The 25,445-nt window shown below is 36.1% G+C and overlaps 6 protein-coding genes across 7 annotated transcripts; 2 read left to right on the top strand and 4 right to left on the bottom strand.

Annotated features, from left to right (window-relative positions):
• Positions 1–1,880: 1,880 nt before the first annotated feature.
• On the bottom strand, positions 1,881–2,344 carry LOC114181504 (non-specific lipid-transfer protein 2-like). The gene has a single exon (XM_028067978.2). It carries the CDS (start codon positions 2,308–2,310, stop codon positions 2,029–2,031), a length of 282 nt encoding a protein of 93 aa, XP_027923779.1. The 5' UTR covers positions 2,311–2,344; the 3' UTR covers positions 1,881–2,028.
• Positions 2,345–4,591: 2,247 nt separating this feature from the next.
• Positions 4,592–11,931, bottom strand: LOC114181387 (uncharacterized). Its single transcript, XM_028067833.2, has 19 exons — positions 11,296–11,931; positions 11,057–11,220; positions 10,679–10,786; positions 9,988–10,158; positions 9,339–9,905; positions 8,812–8,886; positions 8,609–8,737; positions 8,466–8,540; positions 8,160–8,369; positions 7,801–7,953; positions 7,486–7,700; positions 7,129–7,246; positions 6,887–7,019; positions 6,617–6,818; positions 6,429–6,534; positions 6,205–6,345; positions 5,991–6,114; positions 5,770–5,889; positions 4,592–5,111 (listed from the first exon to the last, which is right to left on the bottom strand). Exons 1-19 carry the CDS (start codon positions 11,645–11,647, stop codon positions 4,735–4,737), a joined length of 3,540 nt encoding a protein of 1,179 aa, XP_027923634.1. The 5' UTR covers positions 11,648–11,931; the 3' UTR covers positions 4,592–4,734.
• Positions 11,932–12,019: 88 nt separating this feature from the next.
• On the top strand, positions 12,020–14,493 carry LOC114181388 (protein PLASTID MOVEMENT IMPAIRED 2-like). Its single transcript, XM_028067834.2, has 3 exons — positions 12,020–12,183; positions 12,370–12,524; positions 12,744–14,493. The coding sequence occupies exons 2-3, from the start codon at positions 12,381–12,383 to the stop codon at positions 14,394–14,396; spliced, it is 1,797 nt and encodes a 598-aa protein (XP_027923635.1). The 5' UTR covers positions 12,020–12,183; positions 12,370–12,380; the 3' UTR covers positions 14,397–14,493.
• A 148-nt stretch (positions 14,494–14,641) lies between these two features.
• On the top strand, positions 14,642–15,592 carry LOC114181389 (large ribosomal subunit protein uL10c-like). The gene has a single exon (XM_028067835.2). The coding sequence runs from the start codon at positions 14,719–14,721 to the stop codon at positions 15,427–15,429; it is 711 nt and encodes a 236-aa protein (XP_027923636.1). The 5' UTR covers positions 14,642–14,718; the 3' UTR covers positions 15,430–15,592.
• Positions 15,593–18,103: 2,511 nt separating this feature from the next.
• LOC114180326 (protein PAL OF QUIRKY) lies at positions 18,104–20,367 on the bottom strand. Of its 2 annotated transcripts, XM_028066622.2 has the most exons (3): positions 19,557–20,367; positions 19,001–19,454; positions 18,104–18,899 (listed from the first exon to the last, which is right to left on the bottom strand). In XM_028066622.2, exons 2-3 carry the CDS (start codon positions 19,429–19,431, stop codon positions 18,290–18,292), a joined length of 1,041 nt encoding a protein of 346 aa, XP_027922423.1. In that variant the 5' UTR covers positions 19,432–19,454; positions 19,557–20,367; the 3' UTR covers positions 18,104–18,289. The 2 variants fall into 2 exon arrangements, with proteins under 2 accessions (XP_027922423.1, XP_027922422.1); XM_028066621.2 differs by having other exon boundaries at positions 19,001–20,367.
• Positions 20,368–22,194: 1,827 nt separating this feature from the next.
• Positions 22,195–25,186, bottom strand: LOC114181595 (protein DETOXIFICATION 9-like). The gene is made up of 7 exons (XM_028068092.2): positions 24,733–25,186; positions 23,822–24,366; positions 23,649–23,735; positions 23,518–23,574; positions 23,151–23,389; positions 22,837–23,042; positions 22,195–22,587 (listed from the first exon to the last, which is right to left on the bottom strand). The coding sequence occupies exons 1-7, from the start codon at positions 25,015–25,017 to the stop codon at positions 22,525–22,527; spliced, it is 1,482 nt and encodes a 493-aa protein (XP_027923893.2). The 5' UTR covers positions 25,018–25,186; the 3' UTR covers positions 22,195–22,524.
• Positions 25,187–25,445: the final 259 nt, after the last annotated feature.

Below are 25,445 nucleotides of genomic sequence, written 5' to 3' on the forward strand. Positions count from 1 at the left end.
CATCGATGTTAATGTTAGTTAAAAGAAACTCTAATTAATATTGGTGAGAAAAACATTTTGATCAACATTATTAATTGACATTGATAACAAGATGTGTTTAATATCAAATGAAATATACAAATGGTGTGAAAAAATAAACTTTAACCAACATTAAATTTGAAAAAAACATTAGTTTACATTAATAAAAAATAATATGGACAATGATGATAAAGAAAAATATCTTAATTGAAAATATTTAATTTTCATATAAGATTTACGATATTTAAAATAACGATATAATGTAGAACTATTTCATCTTTAAAATAATAATACATATTAAATTAATAGACACTATGACATGTGTAGTTGTTATACATACACTTAAACAACTCTTCAATATATAGGTAATATAAACTACACAACTATATTACGAAATTGATGCCGAATATTAAACAAAATATTATTTAAAAATAATTCAACTAAAGCATAAGAAAAATTAACATTATCTAAATGTTATTCAAACCCTAATTTAATTTACTAATTTTATATTCAAACCCTAACCTTAGACTAATATTGTTATGAAAATTTTAAAAAACTTATTTCAGAAGGTTTTTAAAATAGGTAATTCGGAAGTTAGTTTTGCAAAAAAAAAGGGTTAAGTATGTTTTTAGTCCCTGAACTTTGCTCCAAAATTGGAATTCGTCTCTGGTCGAAACTTTGATAAATTTCGGTCCCTAAACTTTAAAAATGAATGAATATAGTTCTTTTAACCCAATTTTGTTAACTTTTTTTAGGTTTCGAACGCATTTCTCAGTAAATATTAGGGTTGTTTACGCCGTTTGACACATTCTCGGCTCAATATTTACTGAAAAATGTATTCGAAACCTAAAAAAAAGTTAACAAAATTTGATTAAAAGGACTATATTCATTCATTTTTAAAGTTTAGGGACCAAAATTTATCAAAGTTTCGACCAGGGACGAATTCCAATTTTGGGTCAAAGTTCAGGGACTAAAAACATACTTAACCCAAAAAAAAATATCATTTACACAATTATGGGGGTACAACTAAAATTCACGTGGGTGCAAAAAGAAAAAACCTACTATAAAATTAAAAACTAACCCAAGTAATGTTTTTCCAAATTAGACGTTAATCAGAATGATACTGTTTTGTTTTCCGTTTATTAAATTGTCGGTACCCATCTTTTGTAAAACAACCGTCTGTTAATTGGACGTTGGTTTTATATTAATTTTTGTATCAAAAAATAAAATTAAAAGTAAACTTCTTTATACATGAATTAATTCTAACCTACATTTTTTTTTTTGTGGTAAAATGACGTATAAAGAAACTTGGTCAAACGTACACCTAATATTTTTGTTTATTTTTCCATTAATTTATAGCCGAATTATTCATTGTTGGGTGAAGGTGGAAAAGGAAATATCCATACAAATATCTTTTTATTATCATACACATTTTTTTAAAAAAAAAACATGAAAATATGTAATAATTTGGAATTAACTTTTATCTTTTTTATTTAAAAGCTCCGATACCTCCGTATATATTTAAAGAAAAAATGACATATATTTGTATAATAAACGATATTATAATTCTCACTTTTTATTTTTTTTACGTAATTTAGTGTAGATCATGTACGATTATTTTTTCATACTAAATCACATAAAAAATAAAAAATAAAAATAAAAAATGAAAACCAAAGTATAAATTTGCATTCCTATACCTGTCATAAAACTTTTTTGAAATTAAAAGAAAAAAAAAAAAAAAAACCTTGCCGATTCAAATTGCACTTAATTCATCTTGACCAGTTGACGCCAAAGTCCACCACTCACTCATTGTTGACAAAAACCAGTAGTTCGTAAGAACAAGATAAAACGAAGAACCCAGATACACACCAAATTTATTCCATTAACTTCTTCAACATCTCATTCACACATGCAACATCATGAAACAGAAGGTTTATTACATTTGTAAATATTAAGGTATCGGAAGATGACAAAGTTTGCAGTAACAACACATGATGTTCTTTGGACTAACTAACAAGTCGGAAAAGGAACCCCACAAGAGGTAGCAACCCTTCTGGAACCAGGAGAGTTGACATAATTCTTAAAACTTGGATTTTTGAGGTAACCGCAGAGGCATGGCCTCTGTTCCCTCACTTTCTGGCAGCAAGCAGTTGACGGTGGAGAAGACGAAGTTATTGCCGCCAGACAAGGACCCAGCTCCACGGGGCTGCATGTCACACCCTCTGCCGGAGCCACCTCCAGCGCCACCACTGCCACCGCCGCCACAATCGCAAAAACAAACACCTTCTTCATCTCTTTCTCACTTCTTCAAAATCTGAGAATGTTATTATGGCTTTTATGGTCCCTGGAGTGGACTCAAAGGTAAATACACATGCTAAAGATTACGACAACAACCGGTCTCAGTCTTCACACGGAACCTCTGCTACAGATGTGGACTTTTCCACACTCTCATGTCACTTTCAAAACATCTAATTTTGTTGCTAAAAATCTCACCGCTTAAATAAATTTTTAATCTCTTAATTTTCACCGAACACTAATTTAGTTTTTCATTTTTAAAATATTACAGATTTAATCATTTTAATCAAATTTTGTTAAGTTTATGTGACATTTCAAGTACGTTTTATAATTGTATTTGACTTAACATTAAAGTAAAAATGTGTCAAACAATATAAACAACTCAAATACAATCTTGAAATTCGTACGGAACATCAAATAAACTTAACAAAATTTGATTAAGAGGACTAAATTGACGTATTTCAAAAGATTAAGGACTAAATTGGTCTAAAGTTTTGAAATGGAATAATTCCAAAATTCACTAAAAGTTAAGGGAGCAAAAACATATTTAACCTAATCTTATTTAATATGAGATTGATATTATTTTGACTACTAAATTTGATAATTTTTTTAATTTTATAACATGAGATAATATTTTTAAGTGAATTTTAAATATTAAAAATCAAAAATAAAAAAACTATTTAAAAAATGTCATCAAAATTTAGAAGTTATCGAATCATTTTCCTATTTAATATGTATCATCAATTTCAGTTTTAGTTTAAATGTAGAAAAAAGAGTGTTTGGGAAGTAATGTGTCAAATGAATCTTAATAGAAGAGAAAGGTAAAGTAAATGCACTACTCTTGTAGATGTACAGATATGAATTTAAATTTTTTACTGATTTTTTTTTGTATTTTTTATCTGTTATATTTTTGAAATAACATAGATGGATATTAATTTAATATTTTAAAATATATCAAAAATATTTTAATCCTCAACAAAAAGACAATACTTAAAAAAAAAATCCACTAGAAATAGTGTAGTACTATTTTTATAAGTGATTGTTTCTTGTAGGAGAGAATGTGTGTGTAAAAGGAGGAAAATGTTGGTATGACAATTACTGGAATTTAGTGTTTTGTAGACAATTTTTTCACATTATTAATAGAATTCAGAAGTGGTGGTTTCTTCTTGGGCAATGGGATATAATTAGTATGTAAGGAAGTTTATGGAACTAAAAATTTATAGTTAGAACTATTCTAAACTCTAAACTAAGACTTTATACCTATATATATTTTGAACTAAACAAACTCAATGGCTTTTTTTTTTTTATTTCAAAGTTCGTTTGATGTTAAATTTGTAAAATAGGATCCATTTCAAATTTCATATAAAAAAGAGACGTCTTATTTTTTAATTTAAATAACACCTAACAATTATAATTATATAACTTTCTAATTATAGTAAGCAATAAAGTAATATATATATATATATGTATGTATATAAGGATAAAAAAAAGATGAGATATCCACCTAAGCAATCTAAATATTCTTATCAAGAACTGGACAACTTTAAATAATACTAACAAATATGATTTTATTTATCGTACTATATAGGAAGTTAACTAAATATAAAGTACAATTATTAAGCAGTTGGTGTAATTAATTATGGGTTGAATCAATTGTCACATTACGTTGCAAGGTTTTCGTAGGCATTCATCAAAACTTTGTTCCCTCGTGTAAGGAAAATTTAAACAGAAAACCTCTTTCTGGGATAACATTCTTAAACTCTTCACTCACCCATGTTTCAACGTTTCAGGAACGCAATCACATCAACCACAGATTTTTATTTTTATTTTTTATTTTTTATTTTTTTTTGCCATTATCAAACCCCATTTCAAACTTCTACACAATCTACCTATTCACTTTTCAACATTACTTTTACAGATTTCAAACTACGATAAGGAATTCCAACGAACCAAATGAAGAACAACTTTTTTTTTTTTTTTTTTTTTTTACTTTCGAAAAGAAAAAACTTCTGAACTTTTCCAACTTTAATCTCAGCATACACTGATTTAATCTTACAAGTTTTACAACTGATTCGTTTATTTTTGTAGGCTTATAACTTGAGCCAAATCTTTCACAAATGTCTTTATAACAAGTATTGCTTTATTAATATTGATTTTAAGAAGATACAAATTAAACAAAAAGGTTTTATATATATCCTATCCTTATGAAATACAAGCATTTTTCAAACCAAATTTGTTTGAAATCTAACCATTCATTTGGTTGGGTGATACATTAAGATGATAGAATGAATGTTAACTAGTGTTACTTTTTAAATAACATATAGTAATTTACAATATATATATCGAACTAAAGAAATAAGAAAAACCAGTTTTTATTGAAATTTGCAACACTGATAGTGAAAAATGTTGTTCTAACAAGTCTTATTGGTTGTGAGAATCGTCCTGGTGTTTTCCTCTGGTCCTAAGTATTTCACTAAAATGTCCAAGCATGATGCGCCTTAATCTGGTGTCCTCGACTTGTGGTTGTGGTGTTGTGACAGTCTTGGGGAACACCACTCTCTCTTCGGTGCTGTCTCTCTTTCCACGCAACCCAGCATCACCAAAGAAATTGCTCACCGATGATGGAAACCCAAGATGAGAAGTCATTGACTTACTTGCACCTCCATAACTTACCCCAGTTCTTTCTTTCATGATAATTTCAAGGGCTTCTTTGTGAGCTGGATCTAGTGCATCCAAGTCTTTTAAAAGGTTCTGTGTTGCTGGAAGGAGATAGTCTCGCACACTACTTGCAGAAAGATCTGTAATACAAACTCAGAATTAAAAATACTTCCTAAATAAGAAAGAAATGTGATAGGATGGGATCCCAAGTGTTAATTATGAGAAAAATGTTATACTCATAATATGCAGCATTCGAGGTTAACTATGTTTTTGTCTATGATCTTGGATGTCATTACTATTTCAAACTTTGATCTTATTAGGTCCTTATACTTAAACAAATACATAGATATTGTCTTTTTCATCCAACAACGTTAACAACTTTTTGATGTGACAAATGACAAATCATTTGTTGGATGCAATCCAGAAGTTCTTGTCAACGTCTTAAAAGGTTAGCATGTTTCGCAGTTTGTCATGCCAAAAAACAATTATTACCGTTGGGCAAGCAGAATTACATCCATGTATTTCTTAAGTACGGAGATCTAACAGGATCAAAGTTTGAGACTATGATGAAAACCAAAATCACATTACGGTTTAGGGAAAAAAAAATGGTAAAAGATGAAAGAAATGTTAGAAGTAAAGTTAGTATTATGTTCTTCAAAACATGGACGCTCTTCTATTGATCGCAGACTTATTTTTCTAACCAAAAGATGTAGGAAAATAATTACAAATCACAAATTTTCATAATCGTGAAATGTTAGAATTGATTACCAAAGACAAGAGTTATGTGGTTGAGCAAACCTGAAGCATCTAGAGCACGAATTGCCTCACAAAATGCATTAGCTCTTTCTCGTCGGCGTGTTAAGTCACTTGAAGCAGTTGTGGGTACGGCTGTAAGTTGAGAAATCTTGGATACAAGATGTACTTCAAGGTTAAGAAACAAACGACACAATTTAAGAACAGAAAATGCAAACAATTTAAGAGCACAATTTAAGGTGCATTTTTCAACATTCCAAGGATATAATCTCTAAGTTGTTCTGTTGTATTTGGTAATGCAACCACCAGCGCACGAATGACGGAAATAGTAACTTCATGGGATCCATCTTCAAGAAAAGCACCCATTTGAACACGTATCTTGTCAACTATCTACAAGATATCAATTTTGATCAGGAGTTTGAAATGTATAGCAGCACCAACTTTTAGCTATAAAACCAACATTATGTACTGAACATATACCATGTCATTTTTAAAGCGTTGAGCCACAACACCAAATGCATCAATGCTGGCACATTTAACATCAAGGTTTTGGTCAGATCCAAGTGTAACTAGGGCAGGCAAAGCATGAGTTGAAGCTAGTTTTGCATCAATGTATGGCACCTAATATTGAAGAACTTTGTGTCAATTTTGGTGTTTATGAGATCTAACTATAAGAAACTGAAAAAGAAAAACAATAAGCTTACAATAGCTTTTAGAAGCTTGGCAACAGTGATTTTCATGTTCACGCTAGAGCTAGCAACCATTTCCCACACTATATTAAATATCATAACATGATTTTCTTCAAATATGCTGCATTATAAGAAAGTTAATGACTCAAATACTCGTACCAATTTTGAAATTATAAAATAAAACAGAGGTGTGCTATACAAACCAAATGAAGCGAATAGCATTAATAATCTCAGGAGTGTGTTTTGTTGGTTGATTCTCTATTGAATTGTCTTCTACAAGCAACTTTTTTGAGTAATCTTCTAGTTGATTACGTCTTCCGGGAGCACTTAAAATACCGGCCAACAGAAGTGGTAGGACACACAATATCGAGAGCTTCTCCACAACAACAGATCTTGGTCTCAAACCTAGAAGTGAACTATCAAAACAAACCATTTACGAAAAAATTTCACAAAAATAGTTGAAGAATCATTACCATTGATCCTTGATTTTATGGTAGTAGGAAAAAATGTCAAATCAGCTTCATCTCCCAGTGCTGTTAAAAATACGGGTAGCATGATGCATGTCACATAGGAATCCCCAAACCTTTGAGAAACAGATAACAAAAACTGCAATTAAATAATTTAGATCAGAAATTACTCAATTACTTATGCTACAAAACATACAAAAAAGTAAAAAAAAAAAAAAAAGAAAGAAGAGAAATTATGAATGAGTCACCTTTGAAATTCGACTCCTTAAGTTATCTTCTTTCCATGGAAGCAAGCACACCAGTTGTATCAATTTGGGAAAGCACTCAAGATGCATCCATTCAAATGCATCCCATTCAACATTCCCCCTAGCAAAAGTGGAAACCATTCAAGGTTAAACACCATTTTGGTACTGCATTCAAGAATTGCATAGTTTATGTTTTTTACCAATGAATGACTACAATGCATATTCAACACAATGATGTCTTCCAAACAGGATCTCGTGTATGGAAGGGTGTGACATTAAGACCAAAAGATTAGTTGTGTCAAATTTTTTTACAGGTGTTAGTGTTATTATTTCAAAATGAACATTTTATGTGAAGCTTACCTTGAATACAATTTAAGCAATGTGGTAGAAAACACAACTTCAGTAGATTCTATTGTGGACAAGAAAGGACATGTCGCAATAGCTTTTTCATGCACGAAAGGAATCAATTCCTCTAGCATTCTCAATAGAACATCTATATTCCAACGTTCTCTTTCACCCAATGCATGTAGATGTGACTCTATACACCCTTCAATTACAGAAAGAGGTGGACAATGCTGTAATGCAGATGAGTAAATTCAACTCAGAAATAATTGCCAACAAGGATTAAGTTCTCAGTGACGAGGAACAACTAAATGCAAATGGGAAAACAAAGACCTGAGCAGAACTCAAAATGTGTGAGAATAAAACTCTCAAAACATGGTCTAATTTGTTTCCCCACTTTACAACTGCAATAACCAATTCCTTCAGAGTAGTTTCGGCCACCACTCCTGATCGATCACATATCAATTGGAACATCAACTCCTCCACCTAACAACAAATAAAACAAAGCATGAGACCAAATCTTTATCTCTATTCTTTTTATTTAAGTTGTCACATTATGTATGATAAGGATAAAAGGCTCCATTTCCTATACAGTCCCGTCAACCTGTTGCAGAGCTTACATTGCAGTCAATTCTTTATAAAGTCAGAAATCTTCTCCATGATTGCCTCGAAGCATATATAGTGAGGCTGACCTTGAAATATTTATCCAAGCTTTGAAAAAGTGGAAGCAACATAGCCAAATTATGAGCTGCAGCCTCTCGAACAATAATGGCAGCATCTTCTATTAGTTGTTGCACAATAGATAAAATAAGGGAATCCCGAATCTCAGGCCGCACAAACTCTGCAAGCTCGCCACATGATTGAGCAACAAGCAGTCTACGTTCCTCGTACGTGTGATTTATCTAAAACCCATAATAGAAAAGAAAAAAAAAAAACTAAAAACCTAGTTTCTAGGTTAGAATGACAAATGAAGGTGAAAAATTATGGCTACAACATACTTGTTCCCAACACTGAGGAAGCAATTCTGTTTCTGTTCTCATCTCTCCAACATTCTTTGCAAGGCTGACACATGCCTGAAATTTTGAAAGTTGCATTCAACCAAAATCTTTAAACTGACATAAGCAAACCAAATATAACGTACATCCATTATTATTCGTCTTTGTTGTTCATCAGGGCGCTTGATTAAGTTGAATAATGTATGGGTCAAAGAATCCCGAGTCCTGCTATCTGGGTGGTGCTCAATTGCACACATTATTAAGGGAAGAAGTTCCTGCAACCAAACAACACTAATGCAACACATGTTGAAGATTGTGTAAGTGTAAATAAAGAAAAGTGAGTAGCCACCTCACGATGATTGATCAATACATAAGGAACAATTTTAGGCAAAGCATCTGCAAGTATTTGAATGGTTCTTAATCCCTGTCAAAGAAAAAACATTTGTAAGAAACTAAACAAAGAAAAAACACTTTCAATTTGAAATCTCATGAGCTTGACTTTCTTATATTCCTTTTGTTGGGAAGTGGGATTTTCACTTTATGTTTACTCAAGCACTTTGTCATTGGGAACATAGACTGTGATACTACTAATTTATTATTTTTAAGACCAAGACCATGCCGTGACAAAAACAAATCTTGACCTTTTAGTTTGACTAAAGTGAGAGATACATATTAATTTTTATCCACCACCAAATTGACACTGAACAAGTTTAACCATATCATTTAGAAGAATTTGACTTTTATCAGAGCCATACTCTGGTAAGAATGCTGCAAAAATAATCATGATTGAGTAAAAAAAATTGAAGCTAGAGAACTATAGCCCAAAATGTAATAATGTTCATAATATTCTAAAGAACAAAGGTGTAATGGACTTGCCATCTTCGCCATCTTCTCAGATATTGCTTCATCATTTGCATTATCTGTTTTTGCATTTATCTTGTTATCCCCTTCTTGCTTGCTTGCATTTTGTCCAGGGACATTTTCAAAAGCATTATTTGCATTTGCAGGATTGAATAATGCATATGGTTCATCTTCGTGTTTATCGGTATATTTGCTCATAGTTCGAGAAGTTGTTGATTGAGCATCGTCATTGCGTATGATATCGAGTGCTGCATCACTAGTGTAAGAAATTGCACCTTGGTCCTCATGAATCTCTATTTCTTTGTCTTCTATATGTAAAGTTTCATTTTCATAGCCAACAAATTTTCCATGTTCAGGAATTCCTCTGTTTTGTTCCTTTAACCATTCAACTTCCATTTGCAATTTGTTAATTTCTTCCTTATAATTATCTGAAGACGCAAGTTGAGAGTTGTCAACATCACCAACAACCACACGATTTCCTGAACCAGATCGTTCGATATTCATTTTCAGCTTACTGATCTCAATTCTGCTAGCATGAAGATCTTTTCTTTGATTCTCCAAGGACTGCTTTAAAACTTGCGCCTAAAAGTTAATATTAGTTTTCACGATATAAAAACGAACGAGTATTGTTGGACAATATATCATACAAGTAAGCAAAAACTACCATGTTCTCTTTGTCTTTAAGATCTTTGCGTAATGCCTCCAAGGATTTTGATAATGCTGTAATTTGACCATATGCCATATCTTTATCCTTCAACAAGCTTTCATTTTCTTGTTTCAACCTCTCATTTGCTTTCAACAGTGGGTTACTTTCTTGACCTTGGATAATTTTACCCTGGATATTTACATATGTAAGATTTAACATAAGACCATGAAAAATATCCTATTTTGTATCATATTTTAAGAACCATAAATATTACTATTTTATTTCAAAATTTTATTTATATTCACTTTTATTAATTAAATATAATATTTTATTGTTAGAAAGGTTGCAAAGTAGAGGTAAAAGAAAAAGAAAAAAGTGGGTGTCTGTCAAATGATAATTTTCCTTTTAACATAAACAAGAATATGAGTTTTGTAAGCAATATTATAGGAAGCATTCAATTTTCACATTTATCATCATTTTCTAAGATCCATTCAAAACTAGTTGAAGTTAATAAATTCTTTAAGAATATAAAGAAGTTTCCTTTATTAAAAACAAATGAAACTTTTAAAGTGAAAAGTAATGGTAAGATTAAGAAGCTAAGTGAATCCATAACAACAAACCAAATAATAAACAACTGGTTGAGCCATTAATCTACAGTTTAGATAGTATTTGATAAGAAACTTGCCTACACCATGAGTTAAATAATCACCTCAGCAACCACTGAAGATGATGAAACATAATGGTAATAATAGTGACGCAAGGCGTGCGGTACTGATGCATATGTGTTACTCCCATTGTCCAGGTTCTGGTCTGTAACCTGCAGGAGTCGTCAGAGTTTAACCTAATTGTCTTGCATTGCAAATTAAACATCTTTACACTTTAATTAAATAATATCACACTGATTTGGTTTTGTCATGCAAGAATTTCTCCCACTAATCTCATGTAAGCCTAAACTTGTTCTTGAAGTTCTTCAATTCTTAGTAAACAGTTTGGAAAAAAATGTTCACGAACATTATGAATGAAAAATTGGTTGAAGTGATAAAATGATGAGAAAGTGAAGAATGAAGAGAGTTGGTGAGAGTGGAACCTCTTCATAGAATGTCATTGCAGTGAGACGGTAGCCGGCAAAAAGCAAATATTCCTTGACAGCACAGTTAAGATCTCGACGCTCGGTGTCGGTGAGCGGTCCCATGTCGTTTCCCTTGGGTTCGTGATTCTGTGCCTCCCAAGCATCTCCGTTGGACTGGGGAGCTGCGGGGAGAAACGGAAGAGAGAGTGAGTGAGAGAGATTGGAGAAAGAGGAAAATGCAGAGTGCGAGGGAGAACCGTAGAGCTGATTGAGGCGTTGGGTGTGGGAGTGCAATTGAGATTTGAGTTTGGCGATGTCTTCGTTGGCGAGACGGAGTTCGTAATCGGTGATGGCGAGCTTTTGTTCGGACTCGTTTTTGAGGTGGAGGAGGGTTTGGGGATCGGCGGCGGGGAGGGAGTTGACGCGGGAGATTTGGTTGGGAGGGAAGCGGGAGGAGTCGGCGAAGTAGTGCTGGAGACGAATCGCCTGGTCTTGGCGGCCATCGTCGAGGAGCTCGTGGAGGAGCTCGAAGGCGGTGAGGAGGTAGTTCTCTTCCAGGAGAAAGTTCACGACGCAGTTGCACAGCGACGAACGCTCCACCTCCATCATTATTCTCTCACACCCTTTCTCTCCATTCCCACACTTCTATTTCTTTTAACTGGATTTCCACGCTTTTCGCTTCTTCTTCTTCTCCTTCTCTCTCACACCATCCATGCAAAAATTTTCTATTTTTGATTTTCATGCAAATCCCCACCATCCAAAAAGCTTCGATCTTTTTCGCAATTCTTTCAAATATTGTGCTTTATCGTAAAATAAAAGAGAGAGAAAAAAAAAAAAAAACAGTGGCTGACATGATTTCCGTCTCTGCAATATGAAACGAAGCAGACAAAGAATGAAAGTGATATTTTAATTGTTTGGTCTAATGGAATAAAATAAATCTGAGAACAACTTAACAATATATTTTGATGAAGAGATGGAAAAATCTGAAAGGAATAACAGTGGTACTGTCCAATAGCAACCAGTCATGTGGACCTTCATCTTCTTTTTGTACGTTCTCAACCCTTTGAGTCTCAGCCACAAAACTTCTCTCTCTTAACATGTTTCGTTTCTGAGCTAACAATTCTCAAACAACACACTCGTTTCAGGTAAGGCATTTCTTGTGTATCAATCACTGCTTATTTTGTGGTTGGGCTAGCAAGCTCTGAGTTCTGCTACGTATATTTTGTGTTACCCTTTTGCAACAAGCTATTTTTATGGGAAAAAAACTTCATTTCGATGTGAGTACACCATAGCAAAAAAGCTGATAAATTTTTTGTTGTGGTTCCAAACAGGAATAGGATATATGAATATGGATGGCTCGGCCTCAAAGCACTCAAAGCCTGGTGGTAACTCAACGAGAGTTGGTTTGGTTAAAACTGCTGCTAACATGTATGGTAACAGGATTGCAGATGTTAATGGTCCTTTGCTCAGAGAAGAATTCTCCACGGTATGTGCTCATTACTTTTCATCTACCTGCAGTTACCAAACCAACACTCAAGAACAGAAACTATAACCTTAACATAATCTGTGAGGCCTTTTGCATATAGGTTACAGTTCGGTTAGAGAGTAAATTTTTTTGTGAGATACTATTTACTATCATGAAAGAAAATCTATGTATCCTTTTAGAGCATTCGATAACAGCATTGTTTTATCAAATATTTATCAGAAGAGCTCTTCAAAAGCAAAAGAACTCCACAGAACGAGAAGGGATATTGTCCTGTACAAAGAGAGCAAACAGGCTGCAGAATCTGCAAAAGCTGAAGCAGAAACCGAGCTTTCTAATGCTAAAAGGACGGTGAAAGATCTTTTCTCTATGATCGGGGAATCTAGCTACAGGGCAAAAGCCCAGATGAGAGAAATGGCATCATCACTAAAGAAGTATAGGAAGCCAAGCAAGAACGATGGTGATAATGAGCATTCACGAGTGATGAGGGAATTGGAACATGCTAAACGGGAATTGTTTCAACTCAAGCTGGACGCGGCTTCTGTTGTGGAAGAGAAACTTCGAGCAGAGAAGGAAATAGAAGCATCGAGATCCAACGTGCTGTCATGGTCAAGAGTTGCACAAAAGCTGATGAAGGAGATTGAAGCAGCCAATGAAGAACAGGTGGTGGTTGAATTGGCCCGGATGGACGCTTTGAAAGAACTGAGAGACATGGAAGCTCTGGAGAATGCAAGGAACAAGTTGAAAGAGGCCATCAAGGAAATAGAGGAGTCAGAAGAGCTTGAAAAGAAATTGGCCAGGGCAATGTCTGAAATTGATATCTTGAAGAATGAACTGAAGTTGGTGAATAAAAGGGTTGAAAGAGGTGAGAGCATGGAGCAGACGAAAGACGAAACAGGAGGAGATGTTGGTGTGTTGGAGACTATAAAAGAAGAAATAGAGGCTGCAAAGAAAGATTTAGCTTCGATAAGAGGTCAGGGTTTTAAATTTATGGCCTCCATGGATGTTACAAGAAATGAGCTGAAGGAAGTGAATGCCGAAGCGGTTCATTTGAAGAACACGGAATCAAAAAAAGGTACAAAAGTGAGAAACATCAGTTACAAGCTTTTGAGAGCAAAATCTAAGCTAGAGACAGTGACTGCTGCTGAGGAAAAGGCCAAGTCAGTAGTCATGAACCTGTCACAAACCCTCGATGAGCTCAGGTCCGAAACAGAAGCAGCAAAGAAGGAAAAAGAGGTTATAAAAGAAGAGGTTACAGCCACTAAAGAAGAGATAAAAAAGGCTACGTTGGAGATAAACGAGGGTGAGGAAAGGTTGCAGGGTGCCATGCAGGAGCTTGAAAGAGTGAAATCATCAGAAGCTTTGGTCTTAGAGAAGCTGAAGATTCTCACGGAGAACGCCATGAGAGAGAGAAGCTTAACAAATCCTGGTAGTACCTTGATTGTGATCTCAAAGTTTGAATACGATTATTTGAGCAACCATGCAGCGGAGGCAAAACAAATTGCTGACAAGAAAGTTGAAGCGGCGAAGGCGTGGGTTGAAGCTGTGAAGGCCAATGAGAAGGAGATAGTGATGAAAACAAAGATGGCAGAGAGAAAACTGGAAGAGAAGATGGCTCCAAAGAGAGTTATTAACAATGAAGAGTCTGAGAATTGGTCGAAAAAGAGAGAGAAGTATCCATCAAGAGAGTTGCAGCGTGCCATGTCAAGAAAGAGCAAGAAATCTGAAGGAAGCTCCACACCTTCCAGGGTTCATAAGTTTCAGAAGGGAACTTCACCAGTAACTCGTCCTTTGAGTCCTTTCATTGTTAAGAAGAAGAAGAAGGTGATACCAAATTGGACCAAGATTTTTAGAGGGAAGAAAGAAAAACACTAGCACACTTATATAACACTGTATTTCGACAAACTCATGTAATAATAACTGTATAAAAGAACAACCTTTGTATCAGTGAATCTAATTTTCTGTTAATCTAGCTTATTCTCGTTAAATTTTAAAGTTGGCATTTTTTTTTCGTTATTTTGAAGAAACAAAGAACAAAAAGAAAACATAGCCACGTGTCAAACGATGATTGGTGAAGAGCGTTGGGTGGGGGTGCCCCGAAATAAAAACTCAAGAGGTGTAAAAAGTGATAAGATAAGGCAAACGAACCAGAGTGAGAGAGTGAGAAGCATTTTGCTCTGTTTCCCCAATTCCCACCATGGAATCGACGGCCACTGCTGCGATGACCTTCGCCGTTCCCTCCACCAAGGCCCAGGCCCATGCCCGCTACCGAGTTCTGGCACGGCCCACCAACCCGTTCACCGTGCCCGCCGGCGGGCTGGCCCAGCGGCCGCCCGCGCGGCACCTCTGTATCCGGGCGGCGATTCCCCGCACGAAGAAAGAGGAAACTGTGGAGACGGTGCGGGAGCAGTTGGAAAACTGCTACCTTCTGGCGGGCATAAACTACAAGGGGTTCACCGTGAAGCAGTTCCAGGAGCTTCGGAAGACGTTCCCGGAGAGCACGAAGCTGATCGTGGCGAAGAACACGCTGGTGTACAAGGCCGTGGAGGGAACCCCCTGGGAGACGCTGAAACCCTGCATGAAGGGCATGAATGTGTGGCTCTTCGTTCACTCCGAGGAGATCCCCGCCGCACTCAAGCCCTACCGGGACTTCCAGAGGGAGAAGAAGCTCGAGGACAACGACTTCACCGGCGCCGTTTTCGAGGGCAAGTTTTACGGCCCCGACGAGTTTAAGAAGCTCGAGACTTTGCCCACGCGCGCCGAGATTTATGCCACTCTTTTGGGGGCTCTCAAGGGCCCTTCTTCCGCTCTCGTTTCCACCCTTCAGGCTCCTTCTAGAGAACTTCTGTTGGTCCTCAAGGCTCATATCAAGAACCTTGAAGAGCAGCAACAAGGTCTTCCGCAGTAGATATTGAAAACGTGTATGTGTATGCCTTTTGTTCGTCTCATTCACTTGTTTTCTTCTGTTGTTCAATTATTTACGCCTCTGTAGATTATGTGTTCTTTTGTTTGCTGATGGAAAAAAGGAAATTGAGAATGCTGCATAGGGAATTCAAGCCCTTCTTTTTCAATCTTGCAAATTTTCACTATTTACTGTTTTTTTTTTTTTCTCTCACCCTTGTTCGTTGGAGTGCTGGGATTTTTTTGTTATGATTCTTTAGTTTGTACCTATTGTAGTTTATAACAATGCCATGGAAACTCTGTCTTGGGAGTATTTCTGCCTCATACCTGCATGGAAAAACCAGTTCAAATGCAGAAACTCACACTACTTACCTTCAAATGTTGGGATTTCACTAGGATTTCTGCTCCTGCTTTCAATAAATGTTTACATGTCCAGCTGTTTATTTTCTACCACACTCTTGCTATTTTCTTCTTCCTCTTAACAATTGATGACAATTCAAAGAACTTTCCTGTTCCTAAGCTTTGGGAGAATCCCAAGATGGCATTGATTGTCTCTTTGGTCTGAGGCATTGATTGTCTTGGCATTGTAAAAAATCTCATGTTTTGTCATGTTGATGGTCTTTTTCGAGTCCTTTTCTTACATCCTTCACTCGGTTGCTTTCAATGCCATTTGCTCTGAAAAAACATGAACCTGTCATCTGCAAACAATAAGTGGGTTATGCTGTGTAGATCCCCAATAAGTGCAGAAAAGAAAAGCATTCACAACCTAGGATGAAAGGATAAGGGGAGAGAGGATCCCCTTACCTATCCATTCTCCATTAATCTGTATAGAAAACCCTACAGAATGCAATGATCCACTTTTAACAAAACCCCAACTTCTGCATAATAGTTTTAATATATCCCCATTCCACCAAAAACATCGCAAAGAGAGTCTTTCATAGAGGAGGGCTTCTCTGTGTTGGGTATGAAGACAAAGTTAGTTTCATTCAACTAACTGGGTAGGGCACCTTCTTCTGAGAAACTTTTATAGAAAGCCATGTTTAGCCCATCCGGGCCAGGGTATCAGAATGCATTTGAAAGAGAACTTTCTTAAACCCCTTCACCTTAAAAGGCCTGGTTAAAAGCTAACATTATCTGCTGCATTGATTCTATTACTAACATTTCGCAGCACCTCTTCACAATCACCACCACTACTACAGACCTGAACCAGTCACCAAAATAATTCTTGCAATTTGGCACACTTTCGTCTTCCAGCTTGTGCAGTTTCTTGTACTTCTTTTTGGCTGAGGCAATGGACTTTTGCTCTGTCTCTCAGCTTCAGTCCCCACTCCTTGTGTACTGTTTTAACCTATGTTCATATATTTTCTCTCTGTATAGTTCCTTTTGGGATTTAAAAATGTCAATCTCAGTCCTGAATATGATTATCCTAGAAGTCTGCCAATTAATTATTTTTGTTATACTAATTGGTTAAAAGGGACTATTTTGTTTAAGAACATTAAGATCCATGAAGTTATCTAATCAATGTAGGGAAACAAGCATCGATTATAAATTAGTTCACCAGAGAACAATCCTTATAAAATAAATGAATAATGATAGAGATACATTTTTGTTTTATATACATCTATTACATGTTCGTTTTTTCAATGTATTACTTCTATCACATCATATAATCTATTATTTTTGTTCTCCTTCTAAGTGTTCATAAACTTTTTTGATGTACATGAAATTATTTTCTAAAATAAATAGTCACGCATCTTAATGAGAACAATTCTCCATTCATTATTATAAATAGTAAACAAAAATTGTAAGCTCACACAAAAATAAGCTAAAACTAATTTAAAAGTATAAATATTAAGAATTAAGAATTAGACTTTAAATTTAATTCCAGCACCATATTCGAGCATTCAATTTACATGAGCATATACGTCTAGAAACTACACTATATTAATTTGGAGAGTGTATTAACATGATGCTAATAGAGAAGTAGAAGCACACTTGATCTTTCTTTTTTTATAATCCTCCTCTCTCACGGAAACCTTCACAAGTGGTCTGAAAAATAAACAACAAAATTTCCGACGCTGTCAAAGTCACCGGAAACTCCAACCCGTGAAGCCAAGAGAGAAAACTAAACTTCCTAAGTATTAATTCAGAAGAAAGAGAAACCACGAAAATGCAACACCAAAAGAACCGGTTTTCTGAATTTTGTGTGTTGCAAAGAGAAAATTCTAAAGTGAAATTTCAACTGTGGAAACCAAAACAAGTTTAGAAATTATATATAAGATTGTTTTAAACAATATTAGATACATTTTATTTATTTGTTTATTGCTTATTAACTTGCAAAATTTAATGTATTAAAATTACTGTAATTATATTCATTGTACAGCCATTAAAGTGACATGCCAAAGAAAAGAAAGTCATTAAAATTCAAAGAATATTATATTTACTGTAATTATATTCAATCTAGTGAGAATTTATTTTGTTTAATTTTGGTATCACACATTTTTTTGTAATGTTTATTAAAATACAAGGAATGGGTATCTTTTATAAAACTCAAAATGTTCTTTAGTTTTTTATGTTGATCCCATCCAAAACATATCAGGATTGACATTTGAAATCGTAGAAGGTTTACACGCCAGAGGATTGAGTTACTTCTCCGAAAAAGAAAAAAAAATCAAAGCAGATATGAAAGAAGTATTCTCATCAGTAGTGATAGGAAAATATTCAAAATATTATACACACTAAGATGGTAAAGAGAGGCAAAAACATACCAATATACCACTATGAAAAAAAAAGAAAAAAGAAACATGATGGACCATTGTACAAAAATTGTGTTCCAGACAATAAAAATCACTGTGGCTGTGATGTTTCTATCTGCTGCGGCTATCCACATGCAACTGAGAAAGAGCTTCAGACAACAACTCCGCCGTGTCTTTTCTCAAGGTTTGGTGTTTAGAAGGCAATGCCGGAGGTGGGGGCTGAGATTTGTATATCTGATCACGAGCAAGGTTGTTGTGAAGTTCATTCCCACTCTCGGGAGATTCCACGGAAGTAATAGATATATTCTGAGATTGAGGTTGATGATGATGAACGAGTGGTGCAGTTTGTGTGTGTGTTAAGTAGTTGTGAGAGTTAGAGGTATAGTTATGTGGTACATGGAAACCTAAAGATGAAACATTTAGATTCATTGATGGTTGAGTGGAGGCTGTCATAGGCAGAGTAACAGGTACGAGGTATACGGGGCAAACAGGATTGGTTTGATAAAGCAGATGCGTGGAAGGACGAGGTTGCTGGTAAATATGGTGAAGAGGTAAATTGCGTGTAGCAGATTGCAGCAGTGGATTAAAGCGTGGAAATGAAGAATACAGTGCATTCACATTTGCATTATTGGAAACAAAGGGGATTTGAGTTTCAACTTGAACAGGGTCCTGATAACATATATTGTGCCGCTGCGAAATGATGCTGGAAACAGTACTATCACTGAAACAAAATGCAACCAGAATGTATTAGTAAAATCTTGAGAAAGAAAGAAAAAAAAACGTGACTTGGTGAAGAAGTTAGGGGAAGGAAGGAAGGAATACCTTGGAAGAGAAGAGGGGTGGTGATGGAGGGGAGGGGTGACGGAGGAAGAGGTGGCGTCGAGAGGGAAGGAGTGGTGCATGATGGAGGAGCACTTGAGGGCGTCCAAGAACCATGACTCACTTTTGGGGTGGCGGAAAGCGGGGAAGACGAAGAGTCTGATGCGGGAGGAGGAGCGGTGGTGCTCGTCGACGAGGATGTGGAGGTCTTCGTCGGAGGCGAGGGTGATGAGGGAGTCGAGGTGGAGGTGGGGGAGCTGGTACTTGAGAGTGAAGGGGTATTTGAGAGAGAGGAGGGTGGAGAGATGGGTGCGGAAGGAGGAGAGCGTGGCGAGGGTGCGGCGGTGGATGGAGAGGATGCGGGTTTCGCCGCCGGCGTAGAAGAGGGAGTTGGTGCCGGGACGGGGGAGTATGTGGCCGCCGTAGCTGCACATGAGACGGAGCTTGGCGGTGGATTCTGCAGAGTCCATCGGGTTGGGTCGGTTAACGCACAAGAGAAACTTTCATTCTACTTTCTTCTTTTTTTTTTTTTTCAAAAATATTGACTACTTTTATTTACCTTAATAGTTAAGAATTAAAGTAGAAAGTTGAATACGTAGAAAAGAAGTATTGGAAAGGTTCTAGACGCTGCACTGCTATTTATTTCTTAGTCAAACGCTTCTCTCACCATCTTCATAATCTCACCAAGTAAATCTCCTTTCAATCGGAAACCATGAATCACCACCATCACCGATCTCATGCTCCTCCTGGGCCTCCGGGGCCACCAGGTCCACTGCGAGGACCGCCAGGGCCACCGCCACCTCCGATCCACCACCACTCACCGCCTCCGCCCGATCATTTTGCTCCTCCACCACCACCACCACCGCATCATCATGCTCCACCGGATCCATTTCATCCTCCACCGCCACCCCTGCATAACCATCCTCCCGGACCTCCCGGCGGATCTTATGGGCCTTCTGGCCTCCATGGACCTCCCGGGCCTCCTGGACCTCCTGGCCCTCGTGCGCATCCCGGTCCTCATGGGCCTCCCGGGCCTCCTGGCCCTCATGGACATCCCGGGCCTCCACCTCCACGCGGGCCTTACTTTTGAGGAGTACGTAGAAGGTCCACTTGCCTGTATCTTATGGTGTTTCTATTATTATAAATGTGCCAAAATAATGTCAATAATTTATGGTGGAGTTGTCTTTGTTTGGTGTGGTTTCTCTCATTTCTATAATACTCCCATCATTATGTATTCTATGTTCTATTTTTAATTCATACTTTTTATTCTAGATACCTTTGCGATTTTGTGTTTTTCTATCCTTTAATAAATATGTATCCGTAAGCTAAAATAATATTTTGGAACAGTTTATGAGAAACTTTTAAATTATTTAATAATTTATGTGTTCAAATTTATTTATTTTTATATTCTGATAAATACTTAATTAAACCACATATCAACCACACGAAATATAACTAAAAATAAAATAACTTTTTAAAAAGACTGGACCAGTACGGTGCCCACGAGTCCACTCACGAGCCCCACGACTCTGTTCGTACGAGGACACTTATTATATTATAAATTCCTTCCTAGCATGTTCCCACAAAAACTTATTTTCTATTTATCAAAAAAATATATATAATTTTACCCTTTTATCAAATATTGAACTCGTATTTTTTATTTCTAAATCAAAATAAATAAAATAATTAAAAGAAGAAAAAATGTGAGACTTCCAATTTGTGAGATTTGCTGGAAATGGGCAGCCTTTCAAAATAATACAAAATCAGTATATAAGATCTTACAAAATAATATAAAATAGTGTATATAAGATAAAGTTTGTACTTTTATATACTAAAATTGGTATATTAATAATTTAGTTTAATATTATAAATTATTACATTAATTACTTAATAGTGAATTTTACTTAACTATTGCATTGTATTCAAATTCCAATGCCTATTTTCATGAATCAACTGCAATGCAATAACAACAAAAGAAGGAATGGTAAAATTGATTTTGGAGAAAAGTCTCAGCCATGGGTGATTTGATATTTGTCACCAAGAACTTGCAAGTGATTGAGAAATCCAATGGTGGCCTTTCACTTACATTAATAATTAACTAGTGCTTCCAAGAACCTCTTTCCATTCAAAAATGGACCTTACCCCAATCACATTTCCTTGATTTGATTTTACAACTATTCCCGAACTTTCTTCTCTTTTTTAACATATTACGAACGAGTTCTGAATTTTTATTAATTTTTTTGAATGTTGTCATCTGTTGAACATTAAAAGTATATTTAAAATTAGTAATAATCAATGTATTATAGATAGATAGTAGAGGAAGAAAACAGAAAAATTCGATATAGAATCCAAATTCTACCGTGAACACCAGAGAAAAGATGAAAATGATGCATGAGACGTGTGGAGTGATAGGAATCCAAGTGTGAGTCTAAGTCCCACGTTGACCAGAAATGAGAAAGTAGAGCACTATATAAAGATAAAGACCCATAAACTCATTGCTTTAAGGTTTTGGGTTGAGAGTGGTGTCAATGTCTTATGTGGTTAGGCTCAGGTCTTATTGATGTTGTATCTCCCCAGTGATACCCCTCCTTATAAACCTAACAAGTGGTATTAGAGCCGATGGTTAAAACTGACTCAGACGAGTGCAGTATATCGAAAGTCTTTCTGAGAATATAGGTCAGATAAGCGTGTAAAAGAAAGTGTGAGTCTAAGTCCCACACTGTGAACCCAAACCAATTCAATGCATTGAGTACACATTTCAAATAGAAAATTGGTGGTTTTTGTTTTGGACACTTGTGCCGTCTAGCACATATATGCATGCATGAAGAATCTGTTTTGTGGTTTAAGATTTCAATATTAACTTCTTCTGATTCAAACACTATTTATTAAAAAAACATTTTTTAACTTAGAATAGATTCATCCAAGAGTTTCTTGCCACTAACTTTCTTTTTGGTTGTTTGTACCAGAGATTCAACTTCAGATACCAGAAAAACTTGCATTAGTGGGAGAATGGATGAACCTCTTCATTCTGCTATGTGTTTGGTTGTGTGGTGGAGGAACGTTTATTGAAATGATATTTTCACAGAATGGTACAAAAATAATGACGTTAGGTGGCGCATGTTTTCTGCTTTCATGATAATACCAAAGTATGCAGCAAAAGAAAAACTCACCACACATTGATGAACAAGTTCATATCATGCATCAAAGTAAAAGAAAACATGTCATTAATATTTGTAAGTAAAGATCCAGAGTCAAAACCAAATCCAATACAAAACTCTCATCACATATTCACACAACTTTTCTACATGTGTTAACATAATTAAATCCTCTGACAGACACAAAACAGAAACAAAATATTAAAACCAAAACACAGCCAAAGAGAAAACTGACACACTTTATTATATCCTCTATGGCTATCTCTCTCTCTATTTCCCTATCTCCTTTCCATAATCAACTCAAAAACCAAAAGAGCTATCACAGTGTATTCTGCTCTTCCACTCTTTTATTGTTCACTTGCCTTCAATATCTCAAACAAGTGCAGTGTGACTTTTACTTGAATTCTCCACCACTCTCTCCCTAACTTTAGTAGCCTGCAATAATAGCAACATCCAAGTACAATAATTTCATGTTAGCTATATATTCGGGTGATGTCTCACCAACCTTACAAAATCAGCGTTTAACCTAAGGGTTGTATTCACATTTACACCGTAAACTCGTCTTATTGCGAGATTTCCAACAAAAGACTCGTATTTACACTATAATCTTGTCTTATCTCTGATCGGATGTGAGATTTTCAACAAAAGAATTGAGATTATGCATGCGAGAAAAGTAAGACTAACCTCTTTCTGCCAATCTGTTAGTGCTGTTACGATGGCAAGAATAATTACTTGTACAATAGAGCCTGATAGAGTTCCTATCCAAAGGCCCTTGGCATTTAGCTGTAGATGGAAACCCAAAAACAAACCTATAGGAATTCCCACAAGATAGTAGGCTCCCAGGTTCACGTAAGCACCTATTTGCTGAAATCCTCCACCTCTCGCTACCCCTACACACGTTCATCGATAGATATAGATGCAACAATCAACAATGGTGTTTTGTTTTACATAAATATAAATATATATACACAGAAGAAGGAGATTTTGAAGTGACCAACCAGAAAGTGCTCCGATTAGACTGTCTGCACTGACAGACACACAGAGGAGAGGAGCTATGCTTGAAACATAATCCACAACTTCCATGTCATTGCTATATGCGTATCCTAAGATATGTCGGCAACTGAAGAACACTGTGCTCACAATAACTGCCTCTGCAACCACAAGAATCACAACCACACGCACAGCACCTTTGGCTGTTTTTGGATTTCCTGCACCTAGTTCATTTGAAACCCGAGTGCTGCAAAACAAACACCACAGATTACAAAGTATGTTCTTGATGACAAAGATTTTCGTTTTCTGTTCAAGAATTACTCACTGAAAGAGACAATGTTTTATTTACTCTAGCTTAAATGAAAAAAACCGAACCTTGCAGAAGCTCCAACAGCGTAAGGAACGAAGTAGTGTAAGGTAGTAGCATTAAGGCTGCAAGGGTGTGATAAAAGTCAGAAGAAGATGAAATGAGAGTTATTAAAGGAAGAGAAATTGATTCCACCCACCAGACTGAGAGTACTGCGGTTTCAAGCTGGGGATTAGGCAAAAGCCCTGCAAGTAAAGTTAGCACCTCAAAAGACCACCATTCAAAACTGCAGAGATCAGTGAAAAATGCAATTAGCAGAGAAGAAAAACAGATGAAGAAAAAGCATTGATTGATGCAAAGTCATATATTTACCAAAACATGAGTCCTGAAGGGATAGCTAATTTCAAGAACTCTGGAATGCAAAGTAAAGCACTACAAGAAAACACAATCCTGGTTTTTTGACAAGCCGGGGAGTAGAGCATGTAAATTGCAAGCCAAACCACATTCAACCAATAAGAAACTCCAATGGCTAACGCAGCTCCAACGTGTCCTAGCCCCAACGCAAAAACCAGACCCCAACAAATAGGAACATGCAAACACAGTGAGGTAATTGAGCTGAAAACCATGGGAAAGATCATACTCTGAGTCTGGAAGTACCGAGTGAGAGCCTGAAGAACAGCATGCCCAAACAGCGCTGGCATGAGGCATATGCAGTACTCACAAGCAGCACCAGAAATTTCAGGGTCTTGACCAAACACCATCAGTATTTTATCAGTGAATATCCACACCACAGATATGGGGACACAAACCAATATCAGAGTCACTGTGGCACACCATGTGTAGTTCCCAAACTTTCTATACTCCTCTGCACCGTACATTTGCCCGCACAAAGTTTCCAATGCACCAGACATTCCCAACTGCAATGCAACACAACACAAACACACGAACGTTTCAAAACACAGACATAAACACCGGACTTTGTTTTGTGGCATCAACAATAATACTCTCTCACTCACTCACTCACACACAAACACAAATATGATAAGGACAGTTTTCAAGCTCTCAACTTTCAACCCTTTGCGTAGATCCAGTGTCAAAAGCAAGGTTATATCAACCAAACTGAACAACCAAGTTAAGAAAAATGAGAGAAATAAAAGAAAAAAGGGTGCATTGAATCAAAAGCAAGGTTATATCAACCAAACTGAACAACCAAGTTAAGAAAAATGAGAGAAATAAAAGAAAAAAGGGTGCATTGAAGCAGAAAGAGAGTGGTATTTATTTACAAGGACACTGAAACCGGTAACTTCAGCAAAAGAGGTGGCAACAGCAACCCCGGAGAAGGAAACCAGTGCTCCGAGATGTCCCACCATCATGAGTGACACAACCTGCAGAAGGTACTGTGAAACCGTAACAGCCACCATTGGAGCCGCCATGGAGCTTATCCTCTTAAGCTCTTCCCAGAATGTACTCTCCGATGATAATGATGCTACTTCTTCTTCTTCTTCACCACTCTTTCTTAGCAGTGGTGCTGCCATCTCCTTATTCATCATCTCCCTAGAATTTTCCATGGTTTGAAAAATGTTTGAATGTTGTTCGTGCCAAAGATGTTCTGCAAGGAGAGATATATATATATATATATATATATATATATAGGAGCGAAAGTGGTGCTTCTTTCTTCCTCCTCTTTTTACCAAACCACCAGTGCTTCATTTATTTATGGTCAAACATGCTCAGCCACTCCGAACTGCAAATAAAGCAATTCATGCTTCATGAACCAAAATAATAAGACAAAAACAACTCTTTACATAAGTAACCTATCCACAATATTCTGTATCAGGAATTAACTATCGTCAGAAGATAAAGATAAAAGAAGAGAAGATAAAGATAAAAGAAGTAACTACCGACTAAAGCAATAATTTATGTCAATTATTTATGTCATCATAGTATTTAACAGGTTTAATCGAATCATATTCACTTTTATTTAAATATATTCACT

The sequence above is a fragment of the Vigna unguiculata genome, chromosome 4 (assembly GCF_037176805.1).
Source record: "Vigna unguiculata cultivar grain cowpea cultivar isolate G323 ecotype 2 chromosome 4, ASM3717680v1, whole genome shotgun sequence".
NCBI lineage: Eukaryota > Viridiplantae > Streptophyta > Magnoliopsida > Fabales > Fabaceae > Vigna > Vigna unguiculata.

What these genes read in the sequence shown, in the direction of transcription:
- LOC114181504 (XM_028067978.2), bottom strand. Translation starts at nt 2,310, where the DNA reads ATGAAGAAGGTGTTTGTTTTTGCGATTGTGGCGGCGGTGGCAGTGGTG.
- LOC114181387 (XM_028067833.2), bottom strand. Translation starts at nt 11,647, where the DNA reads ATGATGGAGGTGGAGCGTTCGTCGCTGTGCAACTGCGTCGTGAACTTT. An exon ending in CCAAGCTTCTAAAAGCTATT is followed by an intron (nt 6,346 to 6,428) that starts GTAAGCTTATTG and finishes CTTCAATATTAG; the next exon opens with GTGCCATACATTGATGCAAA. An exon ending in AACAGAACAACTTAGAGATT is followed by an intron (nt 5,890 to 5,990) that starts ATATCCTTGGAA and finishes ACCTTGAAGTAC; the next exon opens with ATCTTGTATCCAAGATTTCT.
- LOC114181388 (XM_028067834.2), top strand. Translation starts at nt 12,381, where the DNA reads ATGAATATGGATGGCTCGGCCTCAAAGCACTCAAAGCCTGGTGGTAAC. An exon ending in TCAGAGAAGAATTCTCCACG is followed by an intron (nt 12,525 to 12,743) that starts GTATGTGCTCAT and finishes AATATTTATCAG; the next exon opens with AAGAGCTCTTCAAAAGCAAA.
- LOC114181389 (XM_028067835.2), top strand. Translation starts at nt 14,719, where the DNA reads ATGGAATCGACGGCCACTGCTGCGATGACCTTCGCCGTTCCCTCCACC.
- LOC114180326 (XM_028066621.2), bottom strand. Translation starts at nt 19,467, where the DNA reads ATGGACTCTGCAGAATCCACCGCCAAGCTCCGTCTCATGTGCAGCTAC. An exon ending in CACCCCTCTTCTCTTCCAAG is followed by an intron (nt 18,900 to 19,000) that starts GTATTCCTTCCT and finishes ATTTTGTTTCAG; the next exon opens with TGATAGTACTGTTTCCAGCA.
- LOC114181595 (XM_028068092.2), bottom strand. Translation starts at nt 25,017, where the DNA reads ATGGAAAATTCTAGGGAGATGATGAATAAGGAGATGGCAGCACCACTG. An exon ending in TTACCGGTTTCAGTGTCCTT is followed by an intron (nt 24,367 to 24,732) that starts GTAAATAAATAC and finishes GTTGCATTGCAG; the next exon opens with TTGGGAATGTCTGGTGCATT. An exon ending in GCTGTTGGAGCTTCTGCAAG is followed by an intron (nt 23,390 to 23,517) that starts GTTCGGTTTTTT and finishes TTTGTTTTGCAG; the next exon opens with CACTCGGGTTTCAAATGAAC.